The 12,172-nt window shown below is 28.6% G+C and overlaps 1 protein-coding gene across 1 annotated transcript in view; it reads left to right on the forward strand.

The window, feature by feature from the left end:
* The window catches only part of Dora (Dorado), a 152,809-nt gene that overhangs the window by 136,953 nt on the left and 3,684 nt on the right, over positions 1–12,172 (forward strand). Inside the window, exon 23 of the mRNA XM_067264242.1 lies at positions 350–527. Coding sequence (XP_067120343.1) covers positions 350–527 — 178 coding nt within the window. The remainder of the gene's footprint in view (positions 1–349; positions 528–12,172) is intronic.

Raw genomic sequence — 12,172 nt, forward strand, 5'->3', positions numbered from 1 at the left:
AACAAGTCCGTGGGAAACAGTTTTAATTGTCTTTGACTAAATTTTTCCATTTTCTCTCTCTTTCAATTTTTTGTAGAAAAACAAACATCAAACAAAAGGGCCCTACACCACATTCGGCTCTCACATAATTGACAATTGCTTAAATTTTCTTTTGAATGACAATGATATGAATTATTTACATGAAAAAATAATACATTTTTTATTATTACTTAGAGTTTAAACACTGTTTTTAATTATTTCTTAAATTAATTTTTAATTAAAAACTATACTTTTTGTTTAAAATTATTTTTAAGTCTGATTTATTTTATTTAACATATTATGTTAATAACTTTAAAAATTTTTATAATAGGTACATCATACCTGCAGGAATTTTGTATTTGTACAGTCAATAGTGTAGCCAGTCCTTTTATATTACATGAAATTGTACTAGAAGCAGGACATTACCTGGCCAGATCTGCATCTACACCATTGCCTACTCCCATGCGTTCTCATCTTCTAACTCCACTCATACAAAAGTGTCAACAGATGTAAGTATGATTAATTAATTTTCAAATTCATTTTATGGAAAAAATGTTACTTGCATATGGATGATTAAACAAAGAATCAGTGTCATTACAAAATTACATAAATACAAGGTATGGGTAAAAAGTTCATGGAATATCTATATAAATTTTTTTTTTCTTTTTTAATTTTTCAGTATAACAATGTAGTTTTTCAAAATATCATCTGACCATCAGGAGCAAATTCATGATGCACGACACATCAAATGTCAAAAAATCAATAATATTACCTTGATTTTTGATTGGGCTTTTTGCACTTTTTTAGGTCCTGGTTCTTCTGCTGTGTCTGCTCTACACTTCACCATAAATAGAATGCAGCATTTCACAAATCTTGGACTTCTTCTTTCCAAGTTTAACAAGGAACTTTACATTAATACTCTGTTCAGTCAAAAGATTACTAAATTGTTTATTACAACTTATGGCTTCAATATGCCTATACCAAAAAAATCATGGGAAATTGGCAATAAATCATGGAAGTTTGTCACTTACACTGAACAGATAATAAATATGGTGCTGTATACCATAAACCATATTATACATGTCTCATCAGTATTGTCAATAGAAGAGAAGAAATTTTTCCAAGAACTTTTGACCCACACCTTTTATATGCACTGTTATGAAATGTAGTTTTCATTAAAATATTTCATACATTTTAAATGCAGAGAAATATCATTAATGATGATTTGTTCATATCGATAAATTTAGATTAAGTTTAAAAAATTTACTATCAATAGCACAGATTATAATTCTTGTAAGTAGTTTCAACAATATTTCTGCAATTTAAAATACAACATAAAAAAATATATCATTATTTGTATACACCATTTTCATAAGTTAACCATTTGCACACTGATTTGAGATTCTTATTTTGGTTCAAATTTAAACAGAAACAAATAATAAAATTTTTAGTTTGCACTTTCATACTTCATAGTTTGATATCTCTAAATCATATTTTGTTTGCCAAATGTGAACACTGGGTATATTTTTGGACAAGAAACAAAAATTTCAAGCTGATCACGCAGTGGCATTTCCCAGCAGGTTTGGTTTCCATAAAATCAAAGTATTAAAATTAAATTTATGCACTGTAACATATTCAACATAAAAAGTAAAACCTTCCTACCTTAATAAGCGACTTTTATAATTTTCTTTTTAGCTCTCTAGGAATGGATCAACTTTTTCTATAACATGCAACTCATTATTTGACTTTTATATACATTTTTAGGAATGCTTTAGTCTGAAAGTTGGGAGGTTGCCTGCATATATATACATTTGGCTTCTTAATATTGTACACCATTTGTTTTTAAGAAGCCTATTTTTATTACAGAATAAACATTTTTGGAGACAACGTCTCATCTTCAGATCTGAAGCTTAAATTCATTTCAAATTAAGAATTGCCATTTTAAACAGTATTTGAACTATAAATAAAAAAGAATTGCTAACTGATTTAATTCAGAATCTTTGTAAATTCTCTACAAGTATTTAAATTTACATGGCAAACTAATAAATAAAAATTTTTATCATATGTTATGTTAAGTTGTAACAAACTAATGAGTCAGTTTTAACGAATACATTTCTTTTTTTAAGTCTCCCCTAGTTGAGTGTTGTTAAAGCCCATGTTCATCTTTATCTTTCATCTTTTGATGGAGAATGTTATAAGTATTGGTTGTAATGAGATCTTCAACAATTCAACAATCAGAAAGGATATTTCTTGATTGAGCTAGAACTATCTTTACATCTTATCAATTAGCCACTATGTTTCAGTTAGCTATCAGTTATTGATCTGTACTTACTACACATTATGTTATCTTCCAGATCCAGTGTACTACTGATATTTTATAGTCACCACTAATTTTGTCTGTCTTTAGTATGGAATTTTCTTAATGTTATTAAATGTGTAGGAGTTGGAATGTCAGTTTTCCTTTTTCATCTTATTCTTTAAAAAGCAGTTGCAATAGTTGAATGGCAACTGTTCCTGTCACTTTAATAAACTTCTAGTACATTTGGTGAGAGAATAAAAATTCAAGGTGATTCTGTGATTGGTTGGTTGCTTTAATGAATGGAAAACACATGATGCAACAGTAGTTGCATTTCCATCTTGTTAGTAGCTTGTAAATTTATTACTTTTTAAAATAAAAATAATAAAATAAGTTTTGAATTATAAATTTCAATAAACAAATAAAGGTGTTTAATGTTACTTTAAGATTTCTAACATTAATTTCACACTATTTGTGGCCTATTTGTTTGGTTAATATTTTAAATATTTTGGCATTTATTATATTATATTTTTATTGACATAATCAGCTGTTTTCCATTTCATCAAATGTAATAAATAAGAATTAAATTTCAGAAGAATATATATATTTTTTAATTTTCATTCATAATATGCATTTATTTTATCAAATTGGTTACCCTTTATTAAAATGTTTTAATTCTGAAGACTTTTTAAAATTATGCACAGGCAAGTTAGAGTGTTTTGAGAATTTCTGTTATTCCAAGATCATTCTCACTACTATTAATATCTGAAATTCCACAAACATTGATGGTAAATGGCTCAACATATTCTTCAATTAAGTGGTCTTATTTCCAATATATATTTGAATATTTTTAATATTGAAGATTTGAATAATGAACCTTTATATTAAAGGTTCTTAATAATAATTAAGATTGACTAAAAACATTGATACAAAATCACCATTTGTGTCAGTGTCCTTCTGGAATAGTATTATTACAACAACAACAACAATAAATAGTCTATCACTGAAATGTTACAATTCCAATTATATAATTATAACAGTAAAATTGATTATTAATAAAAGTTTAAATTATTCAAAATATCAAAGAATATAGAAGAAAAACGTGCTTAATTGGCACAAATGGCAATTGAACAGCTACACACTGCCCAGCATAAGCAAAGACTAGCTTGCTGCAGCAGTTTGATAACGTTCTTTTATATATTGCTGATTTGTATTACACTTGTTTACAAGGAATAAGATTTTGCTTAACTTGTGAGTTTACCAATATTTATTTAGAAGATACAAACCCTAACTAATTTTATATTTATATATGACTAAAATATATATTTATTGGGATGCAATTTCATTCATTATTCAAATGTCGGTATGAAATTCTGCAAAGTTTTAATCGAGAAGTGTTGCGATATCAATCAATATTTAATGTAACTCAGCTCCCAATACTGAAACAAAATGAAAAATAAATAATGTAAGTTAATAAATATACTTGTAATTCAAACATTATTTGAAATGGCAGTTCAAAATTTGAAGTGTATTTAGGCTTGGATCTGAAGATGAAACATTATTTGTCTTTAAAAGTTTGATCTGTAATAAAAATGGACTCCTTGAAATTAATAACATACAATATTAAGAATACATTTATGGAGTTTCTCAGAAGAATCCATACATTTGAATTTTCATGTTACGAAGTTCTTTATTACAAATTTTTCATTTCAGTGAATTTTTCTGAAAATACATCTACAGTAGAGAGTCGTTAATCGGAATGCCGGTAATCGGAATGGCCGGTAATCGGAACGATTTTCAGTCGGACTGTGTCATGCTGAATCGAACGTTTTTGATACTAGATTTACTTCTAAAGTATAATTGTCATGTTTTTATGTTTTTCAATATATTTTGTTTGTACAAAATAAAGAAATAATTTTTAACGATACAATAGCCTCGATTATTATTATAAAAATTTTCGTTAGGCTTAAAATCGACGAAAATTCAACGCGAAGCGACACGCAATGGAGAAAAATTTGAACATCGGACAGGTTAATGTATTTTTTTTGTACATAATGGGTAATTGGAACAACCCCAGTCCCCAATTGATTCCGATTTTCGACTCTCTACTGTATTTTATATTTTAAAATGTTTCTATTTAATTAAGCTTTGAAAGCTGGATGAATTTTAAAAAAATTCTTATATTACTACTAAGATCCAAAGAATTGGGCAGTCCTGAGATTGCGTAGACAAAGTTAAGATTGCTGGCATGTTTTACGCATAGTCCAAAGTGAAGAGTTTTATTTCAGACTTTGCCTACCAAGAAATTAGAAAATTTAAGGTTGCCTAAAAAGAGAGGAGGGTGGACAATGTCTGTTTTTTTCTTGCTCATTGCCTACTTTACCAGGCTGAATAGGTTTGAGATAAAAATCGAGCATTTTATAAAACACTATTGAAGAATGAACCTTGGTTATAAGAATTTAAACATATCAGTAAAAGGAAAACAAATAAAAATTCAATACCTTACTTAAACATATGAATGACTTATCTTAAGACTTACTTATTAGCACAAATTACATAGCAATGTTGCCTTTTTATATTTGCATGCATTTGTGCATTTTTTTATGCAGTGACATTTGAAAAATTCTGAAATACTGTATTTATTCTTATAAACAGCACCCTTTTTGAGTTCCCTTTAATATCGAGTCTTTGCCCAAATCAGTTGGATAAACTTAAGATCGCTTAAGTAATGTGTGAACAAAAATATCAATATTCAGATATTTCTTAGACCTCTTTGTGCAACCTTAAACTTGACTAATTTGTTTTCAGGTAAAATCCAAAATAAAACTTTATTTCAGACAGTACATAAAAAACTGTCAGTGATTTTAATTTTATCTGGGCTATCCTAGGATTGTCAATTCTTTGGACCTTGCCAGTAACATATTGATAAACATTAAAATGCCAACTTATTTCTGCAACTTTTGTTGACAGGATGACTGTTACGAGCACAATACAATATCTGTACTGTAGGGTATTTCTAAGAAGGTTGAAACATATGCATTTGAAGGTAGTTTCAAATAAGGATCTTTTCAATGCATTCAACACTGTAAGAAATAGTTTCTGTTGGCAAGAAAATGATCCAGATGAAATCTTTGATTTTTTAAATTAAATTAGAATTGTTTGTCAAAAGTAAAATAACTTTTAGTAAGCAAATACAGTTGAAGATTACTGACTGTTTTTGAATTAATTATGTACAGTACATTATAGATTATGAATGTTTTCTAGTCAATTTCATGCCTCTTAATTGTCCAACTGGCATTGTTGTTTCATTGATAGGAGAATTTAACAAGTAATGGACAATTGGGCAAAGTGAGCATCATGACTATTTACTTGTCCAAAAATTGTGAAGAATGTTTTGCGACTCTTTTCATACCCGGAATTCTGGGCATAACAATTTAATGTTTCTAACAAAATAACAATTTCTAACATTAAGGGAACAGCAAAACCAAATTTTGCCTAGAACTAAATTTTAAAAGAAAATTTTTCAAAAATCAACACTATGTACTTAAGACAGTGCATAATAAATTAGGTTGAGATTTGCCCAATAGTTTTTTCTATAGAGAACTCTAAACACTTACAATTACACCATATATAGAGTTGAAGAACTAAAATTCAAAAAGTATCTGAAAAAAAATTATTTAAATATGTTATTCAAATCATGAAAATGTTTGAATAATTCACTGAATAAATTTAACGTTTTGAATGATAATGAGTTATAACAATCTTTGTCCATAAATTTGTATATTTTTCTTAATAAAGAGCACATCACAAAACCTCAAATCAGCCCAGTGATGAAATTTAGTACAATAACAAACTTTTCAGACTCCATCTGAGATCTCCTTCAGGTTAAGATGTTTAGAAATATTTTTTAGGTGTTGTGTTTCTATGGGCTGATCTTTGTTGACCTTTTTTAAAATTGTATGCACTTAAGATCATTTTATATATATATATATATATATTATAATTGCATTATTTTAAAAATCTGTGCTCAATTCTGAATTGGTTAATGGTTTATTTTCATACTATTGATTGTTTTCTACCATCTATCAAAGATTTATGATAACGTGTGAAACAGAATTTTAGTTTTTAGTTTTGTTTATATGCCAGCTACTGTAGATAAATATGCAAATTAGAACTCATTAAAAACAAATGCCTCAGACCAGAATAATTGTGATCTTTTTTGCTTATTTGTATTTATATTTTAAAACAACTAAACATTAAATTATTTAATTATAATAATAACTTTTATGACAAAAAATGGCTAGGAAACCTTTTGTTGCCAAAAATTCAATAAAAATTGAAAAATTTGAATTTCGATCTTAAAATTTTGTCAATAGATAGAGTTGGGAATATATTACTTACAAAAGAATGACAGCCATAGGAAATACAAGAAGACAAGTTTAAAGCAAAGGTTGCAGGAAAATTGTGGGATTAGGCCATAGGGATCAAAGATCATTCCCATATCTTGCAGAGGAACTGTCCCAAAAGTGTTAAACATTCTATTTGTAAAATATGTTTAATCTGAAGATGGTCTTGGATAGAGTCCAAAAACATTTGATAATGATAATGTACTAAATTTCGTCACTGGACTGATTTGAGATTTTATAGTGTGTTCTGTATTACTGCACCATCCAGTTCGGTGGTAAAAAGAATTTTTATAGAAACTTAAATTTAGCATTTAGACAATAGTCAATGGAAATAAAGCAAATGTAGGATCTGTTAATCAGATATAAATAATTTTTACCATTTGTTAAAAGTCAAAAAGGTAACTTTGTTAGATAATGAACTGACAATCTTTAGCATTATACCCCTCCAACTAATTAATATAATTATAATCATTAAATTTATTACAAGATTTATTAAATTAAATAGTGGCATAACTTCTTGTTTGGTTAATTATCATCATGTGTTATTACCATATTTACTTTATTTGGTGATATAAATTTAGATTTTCCTGTTTTTATTTAATACATTTTAAACTTTGTTTACAAAAACAAAATTTTGAACTGTTGTTGTAGCATCTAATGTCTGGCATCGCTCTAATCCAGACAGAATTATGAGAACATTTAAATCACTAAATAGTCACAGATGAATGTAGCATGTGTTCACTTGGATTGTCTACAATGCAGTTGTTGGTTATCCCTGTCTTCTGTGTGATTTTTTATTTTACTTACATTTAATTATATCTAAGATTTATTTTTTAAAAATGTAAGTGTCTTTGGTATCAAATGCAACACATTCTGTTCTCAATGCATGCTTAATTTAAGTTTCTAACAGTCCAGAATATTTTAGAGATGTAAGAGGATTATAATTGGTGTTTTGGGATGCACTGTTGAGTTATTTTGTGATCTTTGGTGATCTGGAAAGATTTTGGAATCAAGCCTGCTGGAAAATTAGCGGTCAACCTATATTAAATACATTACTGAATTTTAAGTCACCAACAAGATAGTTATTATTTTGACTTTTTTTTTTAATATTGATTAAATTCCTAATCAATTTATTTGATATATTTTAGTGTGAAATTCTTAATAATTATTGTCCAGAGAAATGGGCAATTTGTGCAACTTGGAGAGAATATGATATCACCATATATATAAGTTTGTGGCTGATCTGAATGGAGTTGGTTTTTTCTGTTTGCTAAATTTTGATAAAAGAAAAAATTTCTATCGTATATATTTTGTGTTAGCGATGATCATTTATTTATCAAAAGGTAAGCAAGAAAACGAGCAATTAGAAATGAAGTTGGCAATTTTACTAAATTACTTTTCTGACAGTGAAGTACACGATTTATAAACATTTTCGACTAGTCTGCTTCAGTTCTAACTGGTACTTCTTATTTTTCAAAAAAATAGAATCCCTCAATGGTCTAAAACAGGGATCGACAACCTTTCAGCAGTGTTGTGCCGAACGTCAGTTATAGTGTTATTCCGAGTGCCGACATGATTCTATCAAGTTTATTATATATGTTATCAAAATTAGTCCAATTATAACTGATTTCAAAAATGTATAATTTTGAAGTTAAGTTGTTAATTGAATCATGTTCTTACATGTGAAGTGCTTGCATAACATGTAAATGGAGACACGGAGTGTAAACAGATGCGCTGTAATAGAAATATACAAACAAGAGATTCATTTTTAATGCACCATGGCCTTTGCTGAACTATGACGTCCATTTAAATGTGTAATTAATAATTAAAATATAATTTTCACTACATTTCTATTCAATCAAAGTGCTACTGAAAATCGTCCTGCATGCCATAGGTTGCCTGGTCTAAAACATATTGGACTATGTTTAAATTATGTAATTGTCTTATTATGTTTGATGACATATGTTCCAAAATTAAAATTTACAAATGTTATCAGTTGATTGCTTAATTTGAAAAGATTCCAATATGTTTTAGACCATTGAGGCATTTCATGTTTTGAAAAATAAAAAGTTCCAGTTAGATCCAAAGCAGGCTAGTGAATGTAGTCAAAAACATTCATAAATCGTGTACTTCATTGCCAGAAAGTATTTAGGTCAACTTTGTTGAGCATAGATAAAAGTTCTGGCTTTCGGAAAGTGCAATTTATGAAGTTGGCAATATTCTATTGTCAAAAATCTGTTATTTGACAGATTTATAATTTTGTATGCAGTGATATAATTGTGAAAAAGTAGTCTGCTGATAAGAAAGGAAGGAGTGACCCAAGAATTGTATTCTTGGGCTACTCCTTCCTCTTTGCTTATTTATAGAATTGTATAGTATGAGAGCTGAAGTAATTGATTTTTTTTAAATTTTGTAGTAATACCTTATTTATGCTTGTGTTACCTGCACCCCATTTCTGAAATGATATACTTAGAAAAAATAAAAATCTCAAAATTTTGCCAATGGATAAGAGTAGAAATGTGGGTATACAGAAATATGCAACATGCAAATTCCAAACCTAGGGATGAAGTGATGGTTAATGCTTATTGTTGAATGCCTGCTCAGAGCATTTTAAACATAGGTCGAGTAAGAAAGAGTTACACAGTGAAGTTTAAGTTGAAAGTGGTGCATTATGCACAAGAGAATGGAAATCAAGAAGCAGGAAGAAAGTTTGATATAGACGAAAAAAATATGCAGCAATGAATTCAAACAAAGGGCACTCTTGGGAAAATATCACAATATTGGCAACCGTTTTGCAGAAAGACAGCAAAATATCCCAACCTGGAAGCAAATCTGTTGATATATCCATGAAATTCGAGCAAATGGATTTTCTGTCTGTTGAAATGATTCAGTTTGAAGCTGAATGATTGCCCAAGATATTTCATGGCATAACATGAGCTTGTGATTAGGTGTCGAATTTCAATGGCGCAGCAGCTTGCCTAATATTAAATTCCTTTAAAACTATCCATTATCTCGAGTATAGGCCGCACCCTAATTTTGTTTTAAAAAATTTAGGGTAAAAAAGTCCAGGGAACACATGCATAAATATGGTATTCTGCAACTCCATTTTTAAGTTTTAATAATAAATAAATGACAAGTAACTTAATACAGTGGTTCTCAGGTGTGTTGTGGTTATTCCGATGTACACTGGTGCACTGCAAAACATGGATAAATGGCTACAAATATGAAAGTATGTTTTAAAAAATGAGAAGAAACTAATTTGTACAAAGATTTATTACACCCACAGCCATTTAGAATGTAAAATAACTTATATTAATAAATTTTAAATTTTGTAAACAAAGTGTGCCAAAAAAATTTTTGAGAATCGACTCAATGTATTAAATTTTAATTATTTTATATATATTATTGTCATGTTTTTAATCAAATTTAGAAATATAGTCCCGGTTCTATCATCAAAACAGGACTTATCAAGTAAAAATTCACCCTTTAATGATCTTTATTTACAAAAAAAATGAATTTTAAATATTACAGTATATTATATATTTTAAATATTACAATAATTAATATACAATGTACAATATATCTGTAGAGAATTGTTATTTTAATATCAATTTGAATTGTTGGACAGTTGAATTTACCGAGGCAATAAAGCGGTCTACTGTTCTTGATTTGAATCTGGGTCAGAACCTTGGAGATTTTCAAATGATTTGATCTGTTTCCTGTTTTATTTACGTCAGGTATTGTTCTTTGTTGCCTGGTGCCTCCATTATGGATCTGGTCAAATCCTTAATCAGCACAAACAAAAGATCCTTTTAGTGCCTGTGGGACAGAAAAGGTTTTAAAAAACATGTGAATTTTTTGCATGTACAAAGTAATTTATATTAAAAAATATAGCTTATTACTAAATAATTATTTTACTTGAAAAAATAACATTTAGAAACTTGAAATTTTATGCTATTCACCCATAGTGGCCAAATTGTGGCTTGAGAGCCACGTGCAGCTCTTCTAAACTCTTATTGTAGCTTCAGTATAGTTGTACAATATTACTGTACTGTACATATAAGTAGGCTTATCAGATGGTCCAGCTTTGACCAGGACTGTCCCAGTTTGATGTGGTCCCTGCATCCCAGCCAGTTTGTCATTTTGTCCCAGTTATTTGATAAAATTTAAAAAATGCCGAATATACAAGAATTAAAAATAGTGCAACCTCAGATAAAATGGCGATTTGACAACTAAAATATCCCCTCTGTTACACTCCCTGTTGCCGGTCTAAATATTTTGTATCTAGATCTAAGTACTTTTAATGTTGTCTAGATGTTTTCCCCCCAAAATTTATAGCATGTGGCCTAATGAATTTAGATGTTTTATTTTTCCATTTAGATATTTTTTCTCAGAATTTATAATAGCTTATAGCCTATGAGATCCAGATATTTTTATTTCAATTTTTTAGATATTTTGTTTCAATTAGAGTTGGCAACATTGAAACTTACACTGGCATGTCATTGTTGATCATGTCCTATCTTACTTGAGTTCAAATTGCTAGTTGGAATTTGTGATTATTTTGTACTGTGCATTAAATTAATTTAATCTCCAAAATGCCAGAAAGAAACTGTGTTTACTGATGAATTAAAAAAAAGGATTATCCGTTTTCAAAAAAGTTTGTGATCGTATTGACAAAGTGAAATGTAAACTATGCTTTTCAGAATTTTCAGTAACTCATGGTGGGGGTTTGGACATTAAAAAATCACTTGAAATGTGCAAAACATAAGGCAAGCCTAGTAGCAGCAGAAGGAACTTCCTCAAATATATTGTCATATTTTAAAGGTACCAATTTATTTTCTGTTGTGAGTATTTTCTCAAAATTGTCTCAGTTTGAGAAAAAAAATATTATGGTAAGCCTACATATAGGTCTCAAGTTTATAAAAGGAAATTATATATACATGAGCTGCAATAAAGATCTAGAAGAGCCACGGTTTAGCCACTGTGGCTATATGTTCATCAAATATATAGCCGCTCATAAATATAAGAAGAATCATTTATTAATAAAATTACAAGCCAGAACAGAACATAAGATAGACATGTAAATTACATCTCTCTTCTGTTTTGTCTTGTTATGCTATTATAAACTAGATGTAACTCTTTAAAAAACAGAGAGAGAAGAAACAAAAAAGATTGATTTTTACTTAAAATTAAATATTTATCTATATATATAATCGATATAATAATAATATTTATAATTTAGGTATTCTTGAAACCGTGTTTTCTTATATGTTGAGCATCAAACACAAGACCGTGTTATTTATTAAACACTTGGCACTTTTCCACTTCTATTAGTTGATACTAATAGAAGTGGAAAAGTGCCAAGTGTTTAATAAATAACACGGTCTTGTGTTTGATGCTCATAATAATAATAAGTGCAAAGCCCAAACAGTTAGGAGTTGAAAGTTGAAAT

Source organism: Centruroides vittatus, unplaced genomic scaffold (assembly GCF_030686945.1).
Source record: "Centruroides vittatus isolate TY-2023 unplaced genomic scaffold, ASM3068694v2 contig_1832, whole genome shotgun sequence".
Taxonomy (NCBI): Eukaryota; Metazoa; Arthropoda; class Arachnida; order Scorpiones; family Buthidae; genus Centruroides; species Centruroides vittatus.